Source organism: Convolutriloba macropyga, chromosome 3 (genome assembly GCF_964194025.1).
Source record: "Convolutriloba macropyga chromosome 3, txConMacr16.3, whole genome shotgun sequence".
Lineage (NCBI taxonomy): Eukaryota > Metazoa > Xenacoelomorpha > Acoela > Convolutidae > Convolutriloba > Convolutriloba macropyga.
Window position 1 is genome coordinate 15,263,876 of NC_134470.1, and position 25,232 is coordinate 15,289,107.

Consider the following 25,232-nt stretch of genomic DNA (forward strand, 5'->3'; position numbering starts at 1 on the left):
GCTTTGCAGAGAGTAATTTAGTTTCTCTGTAAAATTGTAAGAATTGCGACCCTGTACGGATCAGCTTGTCCGCCAAATGATGGGTGCAAACCCTACGTCCAATGGTAACTGCAAACTCACGTGCAGACGCTCGAAACTCTACACTACTAAGCTCTACCCTAAGAGAGGTCTATCTATATTCGTGTTAATTTCGTTAAAGGGGTCTGTAACAGGAACAACGACTACTAACCACTAGTTGAAATTGGCATCTGAGAGCGTGTTTAGGCTTAGAGCTGGGACGTTACCTGACACTAGATTTAGTAGCTGCTCTTTACGGTAGCTCCAACAAAATCATATAGTTGCGTGCATGGGATTCATTATAGGTAATAATGTCTTCTCCCGTCACAATGGATATCAAGTTGAAGCGAGTGAGCAAAATATATCACGAGGGGGTCAGTCATTGATAATGGTTTTGTTTCTTAAATTAGTTTTGAGTTGAAGTGCAGCTATTATTTTCTTCAGGAGGTGCTTAGTGGACTTTTGACAATTGTTTCAAAAACAGATGTCAATCACCAGGGAATAAATCTATATGTGGATGGAACCGTTAGCCTGTCCCTTAGTACGAAAAACGTTGGAGTCTTTGAAGCTTTTTATAGTAGTGTAAAGGTAAGGAATGCTCAATGAATTATAACCTGAACCTGAAGTTTATATCACTTTTATTTTTAGCCCGTGAATGTTCTTCACTATACAGTAGAGGTCGCCAAACCTGGTAAACTTCCAAGTGGAAAAACAGATTTTCCTTTCGAAGTTCCTCTAGACCCAAACAAGAGTGCAGCCAAAATGCTTTACGAAACATATCAAGGAGTGTACGTTAATGTGTCTGTGAGTAGAGATGATATAATTTTTGCAATTATGGTTGAGTGTTCACCAAAAAGTTTCGGTGTCGATGTTCTACAATAGTTGGTCTCTATAATTTTTGTCTCAAAGCCCGCAGATTCATTTTTAATAGCCGCACAGCGATAGCTGGGGCTATTATTTGCCTTCTCCTGGTTTTTTTTACGACTCGAAGAGGAGTATTGGTTTTCTTAAGGTTTTTTTTTTACCGGAAGTACTATTCGTTCAGACGCTGTTTTGACCTAAAAGCGAAAGTGAGAAAAATTGCCGTGTGAACTAATTTTTTCTGAGCGAGAGAAGTTTTTTGATCATGCGCTGCGTTTAGTGAATGACTTTTTGACTTTGAAAAGTAGTTATTGACTGAATGGCACATATAGATAACCGTTTTGAGCCGTTTTGTCGTCTAAGTGGCCCATTTTTTTGCTTGTAATTTGGTTTTTTTGTAGAAATGATTTTTATTCGATGCTATATTGAAATGTAAACCTTGGAAATTAATAGCACAGTGTTTTGCAGAGCCTGAAAACGCGTTTCAAGTTCAAAATTGGCATAAATTTCTTGATTTTTTATTTAATTTTTAGCTTTTTTCCTATTATTTTCTTCATTTTTGGATCTTTTAGCCGTCTTTTTGTCAAAAATCAGTCAACATGACAACTTCCCGTTGACAATTCATATACTCAATGCCTCTTTTTACCTCGATGTAATTTTGTTTTATGAAATTGTACATATGCTAATCCGATTTTGGTAGTTTTTTTCCTTTTTTTCTCACATTTTTGTCTGTATTTTGGTTTTAATTACTAGAAATATTCTTTTTGTACAACATGAGGGGCTTTAATTTCGTTTCAATAAAAACGTCAATAATTTTTTAGCGTCAAATTTTTAAAAATTAGTTAAATTTTTTTATAAATGCAGTCCTAAAAATTTTTTGACCTTTTTTTGCAAAATGTTTCGTATGTTTGATTTCTGCTTTTTCTTTTTTTGATCTGTTCAGGAGGATAGATTTTTGTCTCGGATGTATCGTTGTTTTTTTATGTCTTGATTGCTGAAAAATGAAATGGTGTTAGTTTTTCTGGTTTTTTTAAATTTGATTTTTAAACTTTCAAAACTTTTAAACTTTGATTTGAACATTCAAAAATCAAGAATTAGTCTTCGTTACGGTGTTCCTTACCTTACGTCCATATTTTTTACATTCTAGCTTGTATCATTCTAGCTCTGTCCTGGCACCTACGTTTATGCTGGTTTTATTTTTTTTTCATTTATTAACAAATTGAATGATTTCGGCTTTTTCTTAGATTTTCGTCATTTCTTTGGGTTGCAATTGATTTCATTCAACATAAGGCAGTACTAAAAGTTTACTAGAAAGCATTTTCCAGAAGAGCTACTTATTACTTTTTATTGTATTTTTTTCCGACCTTGGGATTGTTCTTAAACCTTGTTTGCCTTTAAATATTACTCGGTTGCTTTTCTATGATTATTATAATTTTTGAATTAGTTTGAAATGATGTTGTCTAGCATATAAACAAGAAGAAAAAAGTATATGTTGTTTTTGTCTTAATTGCGGTGATGAGTAATCTAACTGTAGTAGTTTTCTGATTCTTAACTTTGAGCATTATTTTTTGAAAAATTTAAATTAGTTTCTAAGTTATTATTATTTGCCATTTGCTTTAGCGATCTTTTTGAGATTAGAATCTTTAATTATTTGAGGGCAGTTGATAGCCCTGTCAGTTTTTTGAGACTATCAGTGTTTTGACTATCCTAATTATTTTGCACTTATCCTTACCAAACGTTTTTTTTGCGGCATTTTGTTTCTTTTGGTGACAGTGGTTTAAATTTCACCAATTTTTAGATCAGACCGGGTTTTTTATGTTTTTTAATTCGTCGTCATGATTTTTGTTACGACCATATGACGTCTGCCACTTTTTGTTCATTTGTTCAGGCCATTTCAACTGAATTGCATGTGTGACGTCATTTTTCGCTCTAAATGGAGCGGTTTTTTCTGTTCATGCGTGTGATTAAATTTTTGGTCACACTTGACTTACCTCACTCTCAAAAATAACTTCCTCAATTTGAAATTGACTTTTATTTACTTTACTTCAAAGAGATAAGGTCAAATGGGTGTGTGTCACTCTAAATGAAGGTTATTTGAGATCAGCTAATAGAGGCAGCAATAACTTATACAGATTTTTAATCAAAATAACAGATCAGCATTCAATGAAAAGACGAATTTTTTTGGTCTGTCTTTTTTACTGTTTTTTAGACTGCCGATCTACGAATCTATTGCGGCTATTTTCTGGCAATCTGTCAGCTATGTTATTAATTTATTGTTCCGTTGTGTAATATACCATAGGTATGGTGTATTTTAATGCTTGTTTTTTATGGCAGAGGATATGCTCTGCAGTATCTTTGTACAAAGGGATGCTTGGGCTGACTCTATCTACTTCTTGTTCATAAAACAGCGTATGGTGAGTTTGCAATCTTAAATTGTTTACACTAATAACAATATGATTTCTCGCTTCTAACAAAGCAACTCTTGGGTACAATCGATTTCCGTTGTTCTGAATGGTAGTATATATAATGTTTACTTGTTTACGTAATTAATGTAAATGATAGAGAATTCCTTCACATTATATAAAGGGTAGAATTCTTTCACATCATATAAAGGGTAACAAATTTCATACTTCAACTAATGGAAATTTATGGTGAACAATTATTCTATAACAAGATTACTGCGTTTATGATACGACGCAACTTCCAGGGACGTCACACTACCATCAGGTAGACGTCGTGACTACAGTTTTCAGAGCAGCGAATTCAAATTTGGGGCGTAACGGAGAACAGGAAAAAAAAGTATGTGCACAGAACTTGGGGTCCATTTCAATAGGGATCCATGTTTGCCCTTTTGATAGCATTTTTCTCTGTGTCCCTGAGGATCCCAAATGCAAAGGGTCGGGAAAGTGTGCATTTTCAAGTGTGGCCTTTCTTTTCACTGGTGTTGGTGTGAATCAGGCCAAAATCCACACTCAGATCATGGGAAAAATCAAGCAGGTCTGAGCTGTTTGTATGTCTGAATCAGTATTTTCATCATATTGTAAAGCGCAGCTGGGTTACGCCTCCAATGAGTTTGGGGTGCTCTTTACACGAGAGAATCAGGTGTCTGTTGCTGAACACTGGGTTAGTGAACGCTATTTGCTCAATTTTATACAATTTAGGCTTTGATTTTTGCTCAAAGGCATAATTTTGACATTAGCGGGCTACAGTTTCCACTTCGAGAGTCAAAAGTTTGCAGTTTTTGGTTCAACAGTGTTCTGTTTTTGACGATTTTAGTTTTTTTTGTATATGGGCCTTGCCTGTCTTCTCTGAGTGGACACTGCCCTGTTTTACAAATATTCTCTCCATTCTGTTTGGACTGGAGAGAACGCACAGCCCGGTTATCGAGGTGGGAACGCACAGCCCGGTTATCCTTTTCCCACACTCTTATTTTGCAACCATAATTCCACTGCCTGCCAATGACAGTATCTTGACAGGTATGTAAAATCCGGACAGTTTTTTGTACACTTTTGTTTTGACACAGACTAAGCTAATGACTTGTTTATAGCACGCCGTTTTCCGATGAGAATGAAACTGTGAGCGATCCCGAGTGTAAGCCTCCTTCAAAGACTCAAAACTATAGTTATTTTCATCTGATCAACTGCAGTTTTCATGGCCGTAGTAATTTCTCTTCTAATAGTTTAAGCTGTATTGTTAAATAAATTCGTATCTCTCACGTCGTAATTATTGATTCCGGCGAAAGTTGTCCATGAATTGTTGAGTAAGTGATTTGGGCTAATAGGGTAAGGTTTTCAAGAAAATATAACCAAAACATCAAATTTTGAGTGATTTTCGAGGTTTTCGCATACGCGTTCTCGGCAGAAATTTTTGACCGAATTCAGTCAAACCAACGTTCCGTTGTACAGTTCGTCCAAATTGAGAGTCGAAACCCTCACACCTTACGTCGGTAGCTCCAACTTTATCTTCAAGGTCAAATTGCACTTTGAAAATTCAATGTTTTCGATTTTTTCAACATTTTCGCTAATCTTCTCAAGTGTACATGTCCAATGTAACGTAATGCATATCAGCAGTCGTAAAAGGTTGTTCAATATACGTTATAGTAGGTTTCAGTTTTGCGCAAGTTATTTAAGTTTTAAAGTTGTTAAGATTTTGTTAGGTAAATAATCCAAGCGGTAAATAATATAAGTGGAAGAGTGATACTCAAGTTTCTCTTCAAACGTAACGGTTGATCCATCATTATAAAAATCCTCAGTATCGATAAAAAATTGTTTTCAAATCGAACAGATTGTAAAATTGTTTGTTGAATTCATTTGCAAGTTCCTACAGTTATCGACTGTGGGGAGCGAAGCGACCCCATTTTTGTTCATCAAACGTAGATGGTACTGTTGACATTTGAATTAGCAATTTTGCGCTCGATCAAACAAAAAACTATCGGGATTCAGTACGTCGAGTCCACATTCAAGTTTAGGTAACGCAATTTTTGTTAACTCTTTTGCTGCGATTTTTTTTGCTAATGAACTGGGAATGCACGATAGTGAGTATTATGATAGTTTGTCGTAGAATCTTTCCTTCGTGGCTAAGATAAAAATGTGTTAGTTGTGTGGTACAAAAAAGGAAAATGAGGATCCAATCGGTTAATAAATTTGTTATTTGCAGGCTGGTTTAATTTTGGGATAGGTTCCGTTAAGCTTAAGCGCTAGTCCTTTTTCGCATTTTCATGTCACTAGACACGCATTGAGTAATGTTTCGGGATGTTGCAAGATATTGCCATGAACATAAAATATGTTTTGCCTGTCCACTAAATTAATTCCGTTGTCAGTTCGTTTTCTTTTGTTCTGCTTCCTTTCTGAGGGGTATTGTGCATTCGGCGAAAACTTGATCTCCACAGGCCTCGCTTTGTGTTTTGGACAGTCATTCTTTTCGATTCGCTTGTGCAATTCGTTTTTGTACTTAACTTTTTTTGTTGTTCTGAGCGTACTTTTGTCCATGAACTCCTGTGGCGCTTTTTCATGTCGACTATTTGTTCTCATTCCTGTTCTAGAACAGTAGATGGATTCCCTTGGAGATTTTGATCTAACCTTCATGGTTTCATTGAACCAACACGAGCCGGAGATGCTGGTTGATAGATCGGTGGAATATTAGGTATTTGTTCTCCAAACAAATTTTCCAAGTTAAGGTCTTCCAAGCTATCAGCTCGCTGTTCGTGCTGTTGTATTTGATTGTTGAACTGGTCGTGGTCTGCTTGCCCAGCTTCAATTCTTTCATCATAATGTCCTGTTCATTTGACTCCTCTGCTGGTTGAACGTCTGGTTCTACTGGTTCCTGTTACTCGTGGGGTAATAAGGGGGGCGCCATCGCAGTGCTGTTACAGGTGGCATTATCACTGGCGCAGGTGGTGGTGCAGGTGCTGCTGCTCTTGCTCGTCCTATAGGTATTGTAAGACTAACTTTTTAGGGTGCTGGGTCAATTTTTTTGGTGGTGAGTGAACTGGATATCAGCAATAAGCGTTTGTAGATGGTCACCAAACATCGTTGGCTCACTTCTGTGTTTTGTGAGGCTTGGGTATTATGATGGTTTGTCGTAGAATCTTTCCTTTGTGACTAAGATAAAAATGTGTTAGTTGTGTGGTACAAAAAAGGAAAATGAAGATCCAATCGGTTTTTAAATTTGTTATTTGCAGGCTGGTTTAATTTTGAGATAGGTTCCGTTAAGCTTAAGCGCTAGTCCGTTTTCGCATTTTCATGTCACTAGACACGCATTGAGTAATGTTTCGGGATGTTGCAAGATATTGCTTTTGCCTGTCCACTAAATTAATTCCGTTGTCAGTTTGTTTTCTTTTGTTCTGCTTCCCTTCTGAGGGGTATCGTGCATTCGGCGAAAACTTGATCTCTCCAGGTCTCGCTTTGTGTTTTGGACAGTCATTCTTGTCGATTCGCTTGTGCAATTCGTTTTTGTAGTTAACTTTTTTTGTTGTTCTAAGCGTACTTTTGTCCATGAACTCCTGTGGCGCTTTTTCATGTCCACTATTTGTTCTCATTCCTGTTCTAGAACAATAGATGGATTCCTTTTGAGATTTTGATCTTACCTTCAGGGTTTCATTGAACTGACACGAGTCGGAGATGCTGGTTGAGCGATCAGTGGAATATTAGGTATTTGTTCTCTAAACAAATTTTCCAAGTTAAGGTCTCCCAGCTATCAGCTCGCTGTTCGTGCTGTTGAATTATTTGATTGTTGAACTGGTCGTGGTCTGCTTGCTCAGCTCCATTCTTTCATCATAATGTCCTGTTCATTTGACTCCTCTGCTGGTTGAACGTCTGGTTCTACTGGTTCATGTAACTCGTGGGGTAATAAGGGGGGGGGGGGCGCCATCGCAGTGCTGTTACAGGTGGCATTATCACTGGCGCAGGTGGTGGTGCAGGTGCTGCTGCTCTTGTTCGTCCTATAGGTATTGTAAGACTAACTTTTTCGGGTGCTGGGTCAATTTTTTTGGTGGTGAGTGAACTGGATATCAGCAATAAGCGTTTGTAGATGGTCACCAAACATCGTTGGCCCTTTTCTGTGTTTTGTGAGGCTTTGGTATTATGATGGTTTGTCGTAGAATCTCTCCTTTGTGACTAAGATAAAAATGTGTTAGTTGTGTGGTACAAAATAGGAAAATGAAGATCCAATCGGTTAATAAATGTGTAATTTGCAGGCTGGTTTAATTTTGGGATAGATTCCGTTAAGCTTAAGCGCTAGTCCTTTTTCGCATTTTCATGTCACTGGACACGCATTGAGTAATGTTTCGGGATGTTGCAAGATACTGCCATGAACATAAAATATGTTTTGCCTGTCCGCTAAATTAATTCCGTTGTCAGTTCGTTTTCTTTTGTTCTGCTTCCTTTCTGAGGGGTATTGTGCATTCGGCGAAAACTTGATCTCCACAGGCCTCGCTTTGTGTTTTGGACAGTCATTCTTTTCGATTCGCTTGTGCAATTCGTTTTTGTACTTAACTTTTTTTGTTGTTCTGAGCGTACTTTTGTCCATGAACTCCTGTGGCGCTTTTTCATGTCCACTATTTGTTTTCATTCCTGTTCTAGAACAATAGATGGATTCCCTTGGAGATTTTGATCTAACTTTCATGGTTTCATTGAACCAACACGAGCCGGAGATGCTGGTTGAGAGATCGGTGGAATATTAGGTATTTGTTCTCTAAACAAATTTTCCAAGTTAAGGTCTTCCAAGCTATCAGCTCGCTGTTCGTGCTGTTGAATTATTTGACTGTTGAACTGGTCGTGGTCTGCTTGCTCAGCTCCCTTCTTTCATCATAATGTCCTGTTCATTTGACTCCTCTGCTGGTTGAACGTCTGGTTCTACTGGTTCCTGTTACTCGTGGGGTAATAAGGGGGGCGCCATCGCTGTGCTGTTACAGGTGGCATTATCACTGGCGCAGGTGGTGGTGCAGGTGCTGCTGCTCTTGCTCGTCCTATAGGTATTGTAAGACTAACTTTTTCGGGTGCTGGGTCAATTTTTTTTGGTGGTGAGTGAACTGGATATCAGCAATTAGCGTTTGTAGATGGTCACCAAACATCGTTGGCTCATTTCTGTGTTTTGTGAGGCTTGGGTATTATGATGGTTTGTCGTAGAATCTTTCCTTTGTGACTAAGATAAAAATGTGTTAGTTGTGTGGTACAAAAAAGGAAAATGAAGATCCAATCGGTTTATAAATTTGTTATTTGCAGGCTGGTTTAATTTTGGGATAGGTTCCGTCAAGCTTACGCGCTAGTCCGTTTTCGCATTTTCATGTCACTAGACACGCATTGAGTAATGTTTCGGGATGTTGCAAGATATTGCCATGAACATAAAATATGTTTTGCCTGTCCACTAAATTAATTCCGTTGTCAGTTCGTTTTCTTTTGTTCTGCTTCCTTTCTGAGGGGTATTGTGCATTCGGCGAAAACTTGATCTCCACAGGCCTCGCTTTGTGTTTTGGACAGTCATTCTTTTCGATTCGCTTGTGCAATTCGTTTTTGTACTTAACTTTTTTTGTTGTTCTGAGCGTACTTTTGTCCATGAACTCCTGTGGCGCTTTTTCATGTTCACTATTTGTTCTCATTCTTGTTCTAGAACAATAGATGGATTCCTTTTGAGATTTTGATCTTACCTTCATGGTTTCATTGAACTGACACGAGCCGGAGATGATGGTTGAGAGATCAGTGGAATATTAGGTATTTGTTCTCTAAACAAATTTTCCAAGTTAAGGTCTTCCAAGCTATCAGCTCGCTGTTCGTGCTGTTGAATTTTTTGATTGTTGAACTGGTCGTGATCTGCTTGCTCAGCTCTCTTCTTTCATCATAATGTCCTGTTCATTTGACTCCTCTGCTGGTTGAACGTCTGGTTCTACTGGTTCTTGTAACTCGTGGGGTAATAAGGGGGGCGCCATCGCAGTGCTGTTACAGGTGGCATTATCACTGGCGCAGGTGGTGGTGCAGGTGCTGCTGCTCTTGCTCGTCCTATAGGTATTGTAAGACTAACTTTTTCGGGTGCTGGGTCAATTTTTTTTGGTGGTGAGTGAACAGGATATCAGCAATAAGCGTTTGTAGATGGTCACCAAACATCGTTGGCTCATTTCTGTGTTTTGTGAAGCTTGGGTATTATGATGGTTTGTCGTAGAATCTTTCCTTTGTGACTAAGATAAAAATGTGTTAGTTGTGTGGTACAAAAAAGGAAAATGAAGATCCAATCGGTTAATAAATTTGTTATTTGCAGGCTGGTTTAATTTTGGGATAGGTTCCGTTAAGCTTAAGCGCTAGTCCTTTTTCGCATTTTCATGTCACTAGACACGCATTGAGTAATGTTTCGGGATGTTGCAAGATATTGCCATGAACATAAAATATGTTTTGCCTGTCCACTAAATTAATTCCGTTGTCAGTTCGTTTTCTTTTGTTCTGCTTCCTTTCTGAGGGGTATTGTGCATTCGGCGAAAACTTGATCTCCACAGGCCTCGCTTTGTGTTTTGGACAGTCATTCTTTTCGATTCGCTTGTGCAATTCGTTTTTGTAGTTAACTTGTTGTTCTGAGCGTACTTTTGTCCATGAACTCCTGTGGCGCTTTTTCATGTCCACTATTTGTTCTCATTCCTGTTCTAGAACAATAGATGAATTCCTTTTGAGATTTTGATCTTACCTTCATGGTTTCATTGAACTGACACGAGCCGGAGATGCTGGTTGAGAGATCAGTGGAATATTAGGTGTTTGTTCTCTAAACAAATTTTCTAAGTTAAGGTCTTCCAAGCTATCAGCTCGCTGTTCGTGCTGTTGAATTATTTGATTGTTGAACTGGTCGTGGTCTGCTTGCTCAGCTCCCTTCTTTCATCATAATGTCCTGTTCATTTGACTCCTCTGCTGGTTGAACGTCTGGTTCTACTGGTTCCTGGAACTCCTCGGGTAATAAGGGGGGCGCCATCGCAGTGCTGTTACAGGTGGCATTATTCCTGGCGCAGGTGGTGGTGCAGGTGCTGCTGCTCTTGCTCGTCCTATAGGTATTGTAAGACTAACTTTTTCGGGTGCTGCGTCAATTTTTTTTGGTGAGTGAACTGGATATCAGCAATAAGCGTTTGTAGATGGTCACCGAACATCGTTGGCTCACTTCTGTATTTTGTGAGGCTTGGTTAAGTTTCAGGTTTGTGTGAGTCAATCTGCTCTAAATCATCGGGTACCTCGTTTGGTTTGATTGAGCGGAGATGAATTCTATGTACACGTCGGGTAAAATTGTATCCAATTTTGGGAATAATATAGTTTGAGTTTGTGAGAACTTTTTCAACTCGATACATTGGTAACCGAATTGGTACTGAGCTGTTGGCAAATTCTGATTGTGTTTTAGGCGGAGAAGCAGGCAGTATTCGTGAAGTTTAAGATGTTGTGCGCTAGCTTTTGATAGTAGTATTTTCGATAACGATATTACGGTGCAATTATTTTGCCTTTGGTCTCCTTGAACTTCTCCAACATGTCACCTTGTAGTGCTGACTTATGTTGGCTCTTGCTGCTTCCAATGATTTGACCAAAAATCGTAGATCCATCCGCTTAAGAGGCTCTCGTCCATGAAATATGGCACTTGGACAACAAGCAATTGATAAGTTGTAAGATGTGTTATGTATATGTTGCCAAGGATACGTATTTGTACCAGTCGTTCCAATGCTCATTTGAGTTTAATTTCAATATGTGCTTAAGAGATGCGTGTGAGCGTTCCACGGGTCTAATACTTTGTGGATGCTTCAGTGTTGAGTGCTTCAGTCGAATTTCAACTAGTGATCAGAGCTCATGCATCAAACAAGATGTAAAGGTCGTTCCGAGGTCTGAAACAATTATTTTTGGAATGATTGAAGAATTTTTCTGCTGACGCGTTTGTAAGGGTTACAGAAGTAGTTCGAAAAAACGTTAATTTCAGTTCATGAATACTTTGAAATTGGCGATTGTAGTGGTCCTATCAGGTCAGTTTGCATCATGTGTCCTGGAAAAAATTAATCAGATGATGCAGGTTGTAAATGTGGCCGTTGATGTTGTTCGTATGCCCTTTTTAGTTGCAAACAAGTCAAACAATTTTTGTATCGATGAGATATTCAGTGAAACCTGGAAATTAGAATCGTTTCCGGAACTCTGGTGCTGTTCGTGAATTTTCTGAATGTCCTGCAGTTTTCGAGTTGTGTATGCGATAAACTAACTTTTTCTAAAGCTTTTGTGGTACAAACAGTTGTTTAGTTTTAACTGTTCCATCATCGTTGAAAAAGTTGCGGTACAAAATGTTCTCGATTACTAGTCTCTCCAGTTGCTTATAATTTTTCTTCAGGTTGCTGTTTGCGTATCGAAGGTCCTCAGTTTCGCCAGTTTGCAGCCATTGTTTGATTTTTCGTTCATTTTGGTCGTGGTCTTGTTCAATTTTAATATCAAGTTGTTCAATTCGCTCAACAAGGTCGGTCAGGAAAACTGCTGGGTCTGTACAAGTTACAGCTGAAATTCCTCTGAGTGATCGTTTCAGTTTTATCAAATCTCTGGCTGCCAGCATTTCGGGTTCTGATCTTCATTCTGCCAAAATACCTTTTGTACATTCCAAGTTCTTTCAGTTCCACATCAATAACTTTCTCAAATGAGTTCATAGACACATCTGGTGTTTCTGCTTCCAATTCTATTTCTTTTAATGGTACTTTTTCCTTAAGTCGAAGTGAATGTTGTGCTTCTGGGTTTGTCTGCATTCGTGAAAGAAAATCCGCCGCTTAATTTGCTTTCCATGGAGTATGTGCAAGTACAATTTTGAACCGCAAAACTCATTTTGCCTGGAAAAATTGCGTTAAGCTTCTGTTATCTGTGAGAATTGTGACTGGTTTGGTATTATCCCAGATATAGTTTACGAAATGCAAAATACAACGCAAGGAATTCCTTGTAATAAACGGAGGCTTTGAGTTGTGAGCTTATGAACCATCGTGAGCCAAACGAAACTGGTGCGTAGGTCTTCTTTTCTCCTGAATTATTTTGCTTAACAGTCTTCCACCATCAGTACGAATCGAGCTCCGTGGTACCTACCATCACAGAGTATTACATACTGTAATCCTTGTTTTGGTTGTGTAAGTATTATTTCTGTTGCTCTTTGCAAATCTTGTTTAATTTTTGCTAAACTTTCGGTGTTCTTCAGTAATTGCGAGTTCTCCGTCTTTCTTTAGATAATATGGCAACAATTTTCTTCCAAATTTTGACATATAGTTTCGAAAGAATTTTGCAGATCCGATCAAGCGTCTAACTTGTTTTATTGTTTTCGGCATTTGAGTTCTCAGAAATTTATCAATTTTTGTCTTTTCAGGTGCTATTCCTTCTGGTGTTACTACATTTCCCAGAAACTTTATCTTCTGCGTTCCAATCACGCATTTTTCAGATGAAAGGTTTAGACCAGATTTTGGCATGCACGTGAGCATTTTCTAAGCGTAGGAATTAGCTCATCAAAATTTTTGACTACACTCTCTATGTCATCCGTGAATTGAGTGCTCCAGTCCGCTGCTAAGCATGAATCCAAGTAATGTATTATGGAACTGAATCCAGTTATTGATTTGCTCTGTCCTTGGGCTGGACATTTGTAGGCGCTTGTACTTGAACTGAAATTGAATGCTAACAATTGAGTAGATATATCTGCCATCTGTGCACAATAATAAGCCTGCGGACAGTCAAGCTTGGTGAAGAGTTTTTCTGCAAAGTGATTGGATGCATCGGGCATGTTTGATACTGGGAAATTGCTATTTAAGTAATCGTTTTGTAGAAGGTGATTAATTCGTCGTTGATCTATCAAGATTCTGAGTTTCCCCGATTTTTTTTGATGAGCGAAGGACTGCTGTACTTTGACTGTGGTAGCGTAGTAATTAACCCGTAATAGTGCATCAGGGCAAGTTCGATCATGTTTGTCGCAAAGGTGTATCGGTGTTGCTGGTTCTTGTGTGTTGTTCGGGCGTTAGCTTTATCTTTAGCCCGGTGTTGTGGCCAGCATCGAATCGGTGTTTTGCAAACATGTCACTAAATTCTACCAGTAATTGTTCTACTTTTGATTGTTGGTTGTCTGCCAAGGCGGAGTTTTCCCATTCAAAGATTTTGTCTTGGATTTCCCGCTGCAAAGGTGATAAAATTGTATAGTCAGTACAGGTTTCTGGCGTTGCGAACCACAATTTGTTGTATTCTGGTGGAGGTTTTGTATTTTGGTGGTCAGGATTTGAGATTGTATTTTGGATTAGCTGATTGATTTCAGTTTCAACGTCCTCTGAGCTCTTCTTTCTTGCTAGTTATATAATACTAGGATCGATCGGGTACAGGTTTTCGGCTTGATCAGACTTTAGAATGTGAAAGCGTCCAATTATCTTGTTTGGCAATAATTTGAGCTCTGAAGTTGACATTCAAGTAACGTTGATCTTCCTGGTTTGAGGATGTACTTTTTTAAAAATAAAATTGAGTTTTTTTTATAGTTTTCTTTTGTTTTTTCGTTTTCGAAATTTACTTGATCGAGTTACTTGTATCGTCATGTCAGGAATTTGTAGCAAGTTGTTCTTAGGGCAAATTATGATATTGTGTTTCTTGAAGAAAGGGTTACCAAGGATCAAGGGGTTTGCAGATTTGAGGAAAAGAAACTTGTCATTAAAGTATTGGTTTCCCAATTTGTACGGTACCTGATACTTCAGTATCAACGGATACAAGCTGATCGCTGGTCATATTAACTGTAGAGAGTTGTGTTCTCAATCTTAATTAATTTTTCGATATCTCTGCTTTGACGCAAATCGTGAAAGGTTTGTTTTGGGATCACATTTGCACATGCACCGGTGTCGGTTAGTGCTTTGAACGATATTTGAGATATTTGATGAGAAAATTGGTTGACGTAGGAAAGTGTCAATCCATTTATTGGTATTACTGCATAAAGATGAAATATTTCGTCAGATGATTGTGATTGTTTGGGCTTAAGTGGTTTTTTCACTTTTTTATTTGTTTTAGGGGGAAAAAATGGTTTCGTTATGTTTTCCGATTATTTGCTGCACATTGTGATGCTTTTTGATTTGGATATCCACATACTTCACAAAAGATAGTTGTCGTACGGATAACCGTCACGTAGGGTCCAGTTGGTGTTTTTTTCTGTACCATGCATCATTAATTGAGGTATGAGAATTTGGAATTTGAGAGTCTGGTTTGCGGTAACGTTGTCGAAATCTGTTGCGGTTGCTGATTGTAGTTCCAATTGGGAAATCTATTGGGTCGATTGTAATTGTTTCCTGGCCTCTGGCTTCTGAATCTATGCGTATGATTCTGGGATCTATCAGGTCTTTTACTTGAACTGTAGAATGTATGGTAATTGAGATTCTTATCTTTCTAACGGTTATCGGGACGACAGTTTGCTCTGATGTTTCCTCGATAATTTCCCGATGTTTGTGCTTTGTTGATTTTGAAAGTTTTGATTCATATTTGGCGTTGCTAATTCTTTCCCCGCTGCGTTTGTTTTATAGTCCCGTGACTGTGATTCGATCGATGTCCTTGATTCTCTTTTCAAGTGCTTGTTGAGCTGCTGTGATCTTTGACAAAGCATTGATCAGATTTTCAGATAGATTCATTTATTTCATTAAATCCGTCCTCTGAGTGATTCTTTCCTGCATAACTCTCGAAATGTTACCTGGCGTCTCGAGAGATTACACAACCTTCAATTGGTGTAGCCGTAAGTTGCTCCATTGGTTTCGATCGCAGCTAACCTGACATGGCTTTTAAAAACAAACATTTCACTTGTTCAATTCTATGGTCTGTTGCAGCATCGATTCTTGTCTGTGCGCTCTCTTGCAAAACTTTCTCCATCTATCGCTGCGTCTGGCGCTACTGGATCAAGTGGCACAAGGAGGAAATTTTCTGGCGTGTCCTTTGGATCAAATTGTGTTCTAGTTTAAGCACTAGTACTTCGCGAACTTGTAGATTGCAGAAATGGTTTCGTAAAGCATCAAGATTGAGGTTCAAATCTATTCAAGTGGCTTCGGATAAGTTCTGATGAAACCGTAGAGCGTTATCGCGAAGATTCAATTGCAGAAAGTTTGCTCGTTGTGAAGAATTGACTGCTGCGACCGCTACGTAACCTCGAAATAGTTGCTCAAACAGATAAGTCTTTGTTCTTCACTTCCACCAAAAGGTTCGAATGAATGTTATCTGACCGTGCGCCTTTTTTGATAAGTTTTTAATTATTACAATTGATGAACGAAGTTTTGTTTGATTTGAGCTATAAAAGTGTGATACACTATCAAATTATTCACTTCTCGCAATCCAATTTTTTTGAATATCATTTAAAAATGGTTTCAGATGCCTGTTTGTCAGCTGTTACGTATCGATTGTGTGCCTATGAATTAATTGCTGTTAATAATTTACTGCAATAGATAAAAGAATGACTAACTAAGTTTGAATAGTAGTAGGCAGTAGAAACACTCATGAGCTGACAAGGCGTCTTGCTAGGGAGGCTGACTTGTTAATTATGGACTTAGTTGTCTGTAGTTCTCGTTAGAATCCCTATCAAGGCGCTGAGCGTTTGCCCGATTTGGCTCCAAGGTCGTTTCGGTTACTTCTAGAGCTAATTCGGAAAAGCATTGCGTGGAATATATGTTTTGCTGTTATCGACTTCTGATGCTGCACCAAAATTTTCTGTTTAGTGGTGCTGCTGGGCCCACGAGTGTGTTTTTGAATCAGTCATCAAGTTGCGCTCTCCTTTCAAGGCTGACAAATCTGTTTCAAATGACTCAAGAATTAGTGGTGCAAAGACTCCAATCCGTTGCCTTGTAATATACCATTGGTATGGTATGGTGTATTTTAATGCCTGTTTGTATTATGGCAAAGGATATGCTCTGGAGTATCTTCGTACAAAAGGATGCTGGGCTGACTCTATCTACTTCTTGTTCATAAAACAGGGTATAGTTGGTTTGCAATCTTTAGTTTTTTTAAATAACAATATGAATTCTCGCTTCTGACAAAGCAGCTTTTGGGTACAATTGATTTCCATTTGTCTGATTGGTAGCATATTTAAAAATTTTACTTGTTTACATAATTACTAAAAATAATAAAGAATGCCTTCACTTCATATAAACGGTAGAATTCCGTCACAATATAGAAAGGGTAGCAAGTTTCATACTTCAACTAATGGAAATTTATGGTGAACAAATATTATATAACAAGATTACTTCGTTTATGATATAAAGTAACTTTCAGGGACGTCACACGTTGTAAATTATTGTTGACTTTGTGGGGGGGGGGGGGGGGGGGGGGATAGAAACTATACGCTTGTCTGTTTTTTTAATAAGGCCGTTGGATATATTGGTCGCACAGACTTGTTAGTGTTATCATTACAAAGCTCGTCAAGCATAGAATATTGTTGAATTTCGTTTTCTTCAAGGAGTTAGCGGGGAATTTTGTTGAAAGTATGAATCTTTAGACATTCTTTGCCCACTTATCTTAGCATTTGCTCCAATTTCACGGAAAATTGACAGCGAGACTACTTAGTCTCATCATCGTTATTTCTTCAATCGATCAATGGGTAGCAAATGATTTTTCTGACTGTGACATGTGCGGAAATTTATTTTTTTTAATTGTGCTCGTGTTTTTTTATACTTTCAGTTATCCTATCTCTTTAATAAAAGATACAATTCACGGTTCAATGAGGCATAAATGAACATGAATAAAATTTTCAACAGCTTATTTGTTTTCATGACTTCGACATCAGGATTTCGTAAAATTGTTGTGAAATTTTGAGTTTGCCTGTATTTGCTGACCTTTTTGTGGTCCAATCACTGGACTCAGTATTGGTACTTTCTAGGGGGCAGAAGTCCCGTTGGGTTTTCTGAGGGGCCAAAATTGAATTTTATTGTTTCTCCTTTCTTGTTACTTCAATGATGTCTAATAGCTCAGCTCTGTTCTCTATGAAATTGATTGATTTTGTTTTATTTGCGTGGTTTATACTTATCATCAGATTGTTGTTAATTGCTCTCAAACAAAATTTGTAGCAATTATATTAGTCCTGTCGGCCGTTTTTAATGCTATTTTTCGTTTGGCCGATTTTTCGTCTGACCCATTTGACTTGTCTTCATCAAGAACGGGATAAAGAGGTGGCGCGCAGTGGGCATTAAGTGCTCTTAGAGCCTTTGAGCTCACTAGTCTCCCAAGTATACAATTCACAGAAACTGTTTTCGAGGCTTATACTTGTGGTGTAAAGGGCGGTTCTTAGAGATTGACCCCCCATCCACAACAGCCCCTCCCCCACACAACAGCCCTTCTCTAACTTCACTACCCCCCCCCCATCCCCACCCCTCCACATCGTTCAGGCCGTAAGGGTCCCGTGAAGCCAAAAACCCCTCCCACCGTTGACCCCCCCCCCATCAGCCCCCGGTGCACACCCTCCCCCGCTGCTCACTAAACCGTGGCTACCTACTGACGAAGCCAACCGCTCGCCAGTCGTTTGAGAGCAATTCGCCCGACGTTACTCGAGTACTTCTTTGTTTTCAGCCGAATATCGAAGGGTAGCGCACTTCTAGCGTACCTTCGCTTGTTGGTTGTTTTTCAATTGAGCTCTAGCCAACCCTAGCACCCCAATTGCACCATAGCGCCAACCGATTCTTTCTTTGCATTAGCCAAATACTTGAGCATAAGTGTTATATGTTTCTTCATATTACGCAGATCTTTTCTCGTTTATTCATAGTTTATATGTATATATGCGGATATTGAAATTCACGTCTTCTTTTTCAATCGAGCCTCTGACATTGCTTTTGAATTGCTTCTGAAAGAATCGACAGTTGTCGAGGGAGAATGAGCTACGAGACAAAGTATCTTACTCAGGCTCTTCCGAAAGACAAATAGTCCTTGTTTTTATCCAGTTTTTCGATATAAGTGTTCAATAGCTCTGGAACGAAGTCAAGCTACTATTTTAAAGCTGTTAATCTTTTTAGACTGGAAGACAGGTTTTTTGAAGCAAGCTTTTTCATGACCCGAATTTTGACTTTTTTCTTTTCAATTTTTTATTTGTGCCTTTGAACGTTGACTTCTGTTTTCGAACATTGGATTTTAACGGGGGCTCTGTTTTTGAGGTATTGTAATTAGGAACTGCTGGTAATCCAGTTGAACATGTCTTGAGAATTTTTGATCCCATATAAGTCCCTCTCACCTATCTTTACTCTTGGCCGACAACCTACATATCAAACCTCTTGCCTAACCCACAAATACCTACCCGCACCAACCCCTGCCCCCCTCACACCTACACTAAACTACCCCCCCCTAGGCGCTTTGTTTACCCCTTGCCTACACCGCCCTCCCCACCACCCCCAAAGGGCCTTACCCTTGCTTACGCTTACCACACCGCTCCCAGCAACCAACTCCCCCGCCCACCTATCTATGCCCGCTCACACACAAACGTTTTTTGTTTTTTTTTATTATATTTCTTCTGAAATAGTAGAGTTATTCAAGAGTTTTCATTCCGTGACACTTCGAGTCGTTTCGGCATTCTACCGGATATTTATGACAGCAGGACTTTTGTTCATGACTTGAACTCTTCACTTTTTGTTTGCGAACATTGAATTCTGTTTTGTAACATTAGACTTAGCTTAGTTCTACCAACGACCTCCGTACTCCCCCCACCTACCACCGCAACCCACCTGCTACTACCTCCCACACAGCTACATGTACCTCAAATCTTTTTACTCCACCGGCTACTTATCTTCTCCCAAACCTCCTTTTTGCTCCACCTACCTACACCCGGCCTGACACCAAGGCCCTGAACTACTTTACTGTTTCATTAGGCAGTTAATGTTTTGCTAATTCTTTTGATATTTTGATTGAGGTAACTTAAGAGATTATGCACGAATCTTCGAGTTGCTCCCGGCAGTATGTTTTTTAAACAAATTTTGGGCTTGAACGTATTTTTCTAGAACATTCTTTTGACTTCCCGAGCGCTTATTCAGAAAAGGCTGTTGCTGAAGGAAATGCGATTGTAAGACGAGGCATGACAGATCCTAAAGCCGAGTGATTATTGATTTAGCCTACTATGCGGGATTTCACGGGTTGGAACTTTTCCTGAGTTGAAAATTGTTGGCACCCATAAAAAATTATTTTTGTCCGACGTAAGTCGGTTAATGTTTATGAATAGCTGCCCTCATCTTCTTAGCAGGCTATCACTGCGCCTCTGTTTTTCACATTTCAAAAAAATTTTTTTGAATCGGGGCGCTGTATTTTATGATCTTTTCACGCAATTTCATGATTTTTGAAGTCAAATTGGAGTGATGATTTTGGTCTTGCCGAAACAGTAAAAGGAGCGAAAAAGCAGGTAGATGTGTGGCGTGAACTTTTTTTTTAAAGTAGATTGAGAAAAATTATCGTTCTCGGTAGTGATTTTTCGTTCACATGCGGCATTTTGACACCATTTTTTTTTCTAAATGGATTTCCTAACCCATTCATTGTCCAGTTTAGGTGTAACTTTCGTGCTTAGTCAATGAAATTCCCTTGATTTGCGGGTGTCAGGACTTGTTCTGCAAAGCAATCTAAAATGAACAGAGTCGGTATCAAAAAACGAAATCACAATTAGAAGTGGGATAAACCCTTAAAGCCCAATTCTAGATGCCCGCAATTTGAACTTTGTTCTTATTATTCCCATTTACCATGTCTACTCCTTATTGGTATTGAAGTATCTAGCCTCTGTATTCACTCATTAAGAAGCAGGATTAGGTGTAACAACAAAATAGTTCGTACTTCAAAGATGTTTTTTTACATCAATCATTTTCATTTTTTCTGCTCTTTCAACTATAATCTCGGTAATAGGTATCAATGGCGGCAATTTTCCGGCCATATGCCCGGTGATTTCCCCTAGTTATGATGCAATTGCACGAAGTCCTTGTTTTTTGACAGTTTTGTTAGTATCAGCTTCCGTTGGTTGTCATGTCGGTGACCGGTTTCAAATAGTTGCCGATTTTGCACTTCAGGATGAAACATTTTATATTGGTGGATGAGTTCATTTTCTTCTTATCAGCAAAATGATTTCCGGTGTCGAGGCAAAAACACGGTCTACCGGGACCTTAAGTTAATTCATCGCTTACTTTTAAAGCTCGTTTCTGCGTTTGCATCTTCGGTATCGGCTCACGGTATTGAATTGCTTCCGATTTTTGTATTTTCCTTGCCTGTTTTGTCTTCTGATTGTTTGTTAGATATCACAGTCGTTTTCTGTTAGTTCATATTTATAGTTTTAAGATTACAATGACAAAAAATAATAAAACTTTTTCTGTCAACTTAGTCAATAAAGTTAGAATAATATGTTGTCATATGTTGCGCGTTTGATAAAATATTGTATTTTCAGTACACGGTGAAATCGGAGATGAAAACGGGCATGCTGAAGAAAGATAAATTTGAGCAAATCGAGTTCTTCATTGAGTACCCTCCCTCTGTACCCGAGCAGCTTACGGAGTCGAAATATGTGGACTTCACCCTGGAACCGGACAAACTGAAAGTCAAAGATGTTAGCAAATATACGTCTGAATTTTTTTCTTACCAGATTACCCGATTTTGTTTTGGTAAGCGGAAAGGCAGTACACATAAAATAGAAGCTAATATTGAAGACGAAAAGTTGCTGTTTAATTGGTATGGAAAATCGGACTGTATACTGACTTAATACTTATCAAAACTGAAATGATCCACCTAGTTCTTCAAAATGTTGATTGTGTCTGCGACAGTCTTTGTCTTATATATAACAACTCTTGACGCAGAGTTGTTTCTCGTACCGAGATCAATTATTTGCTCCTAAATAGCCGTTTTGAATAATTTATGATCGTTCTTAAGGTCTAACCGATCATATATTGTGGATACTTTTAAAAAATATTTTATGATTGTTGTGAATAATGATGAATGAACTTGTAATCACTGACTGGCAAAACTAAACGCATAAAATGCTATTTTACGTGGTAAATCGCCTGTTTTTGAAGGCAGCTTGTGTCAACGTGATTTTGACTGTTTGACCGACTGACTTTATTATCGCAAGAAAAGGCCAATATTATTTTGACGGAAAAATGACTTGAAAAGCGTGAAGGATACCATCTAAAATTGCAGCTGTACGTTTACTTTTTTCAATGAGTGTAGCTAATTGTAGAATGGGATTTGTGTGTGTGTGTGTGTGTGTGTGTGTGTGTGTGTGTGTGTGTGTGTGTGTGTGTGTGTGTGTGTGTTAGAAAAATCTGGTGGTTCCTGATTTTAAAGTGGAAGGGACGATGGACAACACTGTGCACAGCATTCTGAAGCCTTTTACAGGAACTGTAAGTGTTCCATTTCTTAGAAAACATTACTTCTGAACGGCTCTTAAGATGGCCTGACTGAGGCGATGAAATGGTATTTAAAAAAAAATTCAGTTCGTTAATCATATTGTTTGATCATTTGGTTTTTGTATATTGGACTTTTGTTTAGATCAAGGTTGTTCACTCTCATACACCAATCAGATCCATAGAGGTACAGCTTGTAAGAGTGGAGACTTGTGGCTGTGCAGAGGGATACTCTAAAGACGGTAAGGCAGTTGACTCAAACAGAAGCTAACCTATTTTTGCTATATTTCCTTATTGCTGCTTCTGCTGAGCAGTTGGTGGCAATGATTAGAAAAGCACCTATGGGGAGCATTACTAATGAGTTAGAGTTAAAATTTCCTTTACCATGAAACAAGTGTGTGTGTGTGTGTGTGGGGGGGAGATAAAAATTTATATCTCTAGACCGTCAGAGCTATACTCCAGGCTTTCTTCGTTATTTGTTTGTTTCGATGCCTTCAAACTTCTCTTAATTAGAGTTTCAAAGGAGTGCAGTGATTTTTAAAAGCGACGTATTTTTATGAAGTAAAGTATTTTTAATGGAACAATAAGCCTTTATTGGAATTTAGTGACGGAGATACAGAATATCCAAATAGCAGATGGAGACGTATGTAGAGGACTGGAGATACCAGTATACATGATATTCCCTCGTCTATTCTCATGTCCATCTGTTCAGGCTAACAACTTCAAAATTGGTAACTTCGTCTATTTCATTGTATGGTCAAAGTATATGTTAGAGTATAACTTTCCAGAAGGATTCTCAGAACTATTTTAACTTATTCAGACCTCAGTTTCTTGTCTTATGAAGATGAAAAATTGAGTTAGCTATGATACTACAAACAAACAAGACGAATTGCGGTTTGCAGTGCGAGAGTATATCAACTTCCCATCCAGACATTTGCTTCAGTAAAAGTCGGCCGGGTGTCAAGAGTATCAGAACAAAATTTGGCTAATAGGTTATCATAAAAAAGGTGCGGTTTTTTTCGTAGACAAATAATTTCATATTGCCAATGAGAAAAGGAGTACGTAATGATACAAGAAAAAGCTTCTAACTGGAAAAAATTGCCTGGTTTGTTGTAATCAAAAAAGTTTTCAAAATGCTTCAGAAACACCGAAGAAAGTCATGCGTGACCGAAAAATTACTTGAGAGAACAAAATAATAGAACGAGGGTTTACTTAAATTCAGAGAATTGAACAAACTAAAGACCGGACTACTAGCCTCCGTAGAACAATAGCTTCTAAACAAATCATAAACCAATACATGAAGATAAGCAAACATTTCAACACTAAAAAACTTCCCATGGAAAAGAGGGTTGTTAGTGTTACTGGGTCCGAAAATATGAATCGTCCGAAGTTTTGGCACCATAAAAGTTTCTCTATCTTATACCTATTTCTAAATGGTTTGCCTCGTCGCCAGTTTGCCTCGTCGCAATTCCTCCGACGTTAATCGGTTTATGTTTATCCAAGCATAAAGCTGTATCAAGTAAAGTTTCAGTCATGGGATAAAAATGATCAGGTGTTATGTATATTTCAGAGTTTGAAGTAAACCTGGTCATTGTGTTCAAGGACAGTAAACGCACATGTGTGATGGAAAATTTCCCAATTCTAATTGGTCGGTATTGAGAAGTAATCAAAGGCAACGATGTTATACGGTGCTACTCTATTTGTCAAATGTCTATTTTCATAATTATTGTTAGTTTTGATGTAAAAATAAATAATTGATTAACTTATTTTTAATAGCCGCTTCAGCAATTCCAGGCGGCTATTATTGCGCTCCTAATTGTTTTAATCACTAACAGATTTTTGTTTCGTCTTACCATGACCTCTTGGAATTTACTTTTTCAATTACTTCAATGACTTCTACTGCTTTGCAGTTAAAATTTGTGTTCGTGACGTAATTTTTGCTTTTAGGTCAATTGCGTGACATTTAGGTCAAATGACTTCTGAACTCACGTATGGAACTTTAAGTTTTATGAACATTTACTAATTTAAGGTCAATAGTGTGCATCTAAGTATTGCCAAACTTATATGCCCTAATTCCTGAGTAATAGAGTCTTGAGTTTTAATATAGAATATTAATTTTGAAAAAGCTATTAGGGCTTTTTCCTTGTAGAGCAAATTTATCTCATAAAAATGACAGTCCGAATCTAACCCAAAAAGTCTAATGGTCTATTAAAACGCTGGTGGTCGATCTGTCAATCTTATTTCTTGAGTTGTTAAAGCTGCCAAGCTGTAAGCTGAGCGTAGCTATATTGAGGTGTTCTTGGTTTTTTCGTTTCGTCGTCTGACGCTCCATTTTCGTTTTACATTTGTTCTAGAACATTCTGTCTCGTCTTTGCGTAAATGGTTTTTTTTCGCGCTTGATTTCACGCTTTCTGCGTGACCTAAATTGCGCTTATTCAGAAGTTGTCTGTTGCTAAAACAAAGTTGATCGTTAGAAAAAAGATTGTATGTTCCGACAGCCGAGTGGTTAAGGCGACTGGCTGTTAATTAGGAGATCGGCCGTTCGAGGCGCGTCAGTGAAATAATTTTGCACCCAAAAACAACCTTTTAATTAAACTTGTAAGTTTTATAGGCGGCGGCAATAACCTCTATCTATAAACTCATTTCTGTATCTTTTTCCATCTGTATTTTACAGCAGGCAAGTCTATTTCGCAGCTATTCCGGCAATCTGCCGGCTATGTTTTCAATTCATGGTAGGCCAAAAGCGTCTATCGCGGCTTTTCCGCAATCTGCCGGCTTTTTTTTATAGCAATCGAGGACTTTGGGAATTTCTTAGCCTAGCGTATTCTACGCATGTGAGCTTGTTTTTGTTTGGGTGGGCTCCTTTATGCCTACGCTGGTTCGAGGAGCTGTGTTTTAGCCATTTCTCTCTGTTCCCCTCTTGGTTGTTGCGTTCCTGTGTTTCTTCAATTCAAAAGATAAAATCAAATTTTGTTGAGTTTTTTTTTATATTTTTGACACACATTTTTATTTGAACTCATTTAACTGCTCTGAAACAAACTCTGTACTTTGAATGTCTAAAGAAAGCTAGCATATAAAAGTTCTCAAAGCATTCGCAAATTCAATTTCCGATCTAAAATTTCTTCAGTTTCCATGTAAGGCCTTTTTTGAAGTGTCTACATTTTTGATCCCCTCCTTGCTTGCATCTGAATTTGTACAAGGTAACATGTGAAATTAACTCACCATATATTCATATCCTAATTCATTTTTGTAAAGGTGTGTGTCTTCTTTATGCAAATTTTTCGCTTGACAATTTTGCGCTTTTCTTCTAGAACATTATTTGACTTCTCAAGTGACTTTTTCACGCTTTCGTTCATCATTTTTGAGTTATCTCTAGTGCTCCGAAGTAAAGCTTCTAATATAAAGTCTAAAGTGTTGCTAATATAAAGTCGGTTGCAGCAGAGGAAAATGAAGTGACTCATAGCGCAGTGGATAGTGATGGTGGCCATGGATCGGGAGGTCAGTGGTTCGA

General features: G+C 38.3%; 1 protein-coding gene across 1 annotated transcript; it reads left to right on the forward strand.

The window, feature by feature from the left end:
• The first annotated feature begins 332 nt into the window (after positions 1 to 332).
• On the forward strand, positions 333 to 23,487 carry LOC142335985 (vacuolar protein sorting-associated protein 26C-like). Its single transcript, XM_075384419.1, has 8 exons — positions 333 to 431; positions 502 to 645; positions 706 to 861; positions 20,770 to 20,928; positions 21,635 to 21,718; positions 21,867 to 21,963; positions 22,327 to 22,452; positions 23,292 to 23,487. The coding sequence occupies exons 1-8, from the start codon at positions 369 to 371 to the stop codon at positions 23,378 to 23,380; spliced, it is 918 nt and encodes a 305-aa protein (XP_075240534.1). The 5' UTR covers positions 333 to 368; the 3' UTR covers positions 23,381 to 23,487.
• The last annotated feature ends 1,745 nt before the right edge of the window (positions 23,488 to 25,232 follow it).

What these genes read in the sequence shown, in the direction of transcription:
- LOC142335985 (XM_075384419.1), top strand. Translation starts at nt 369, where the DNA reads ATGTCTTCTCCCGTCACAATGGATATCAAGTTGAAGCGAGTGAGCAAA. An exon ending in TGAAGCCTTTTACAGGAACT is followed by an intron (nt 21,719 to 21,866) that starts GTAAGTGTTCCA and finishes ACTTTTGTTTAG; the next exon opens with ATCAAGGTTGTTCACTCTCA. An exon ending in AGAGGGATACTCTAAAGACG is followed by an intron (nt 21,964 to 22,326) that starts GTAAGGCAGTTG and finishes ATTGGAATTTAG; the next exon opens with TGACGGAGATACAGAATATC.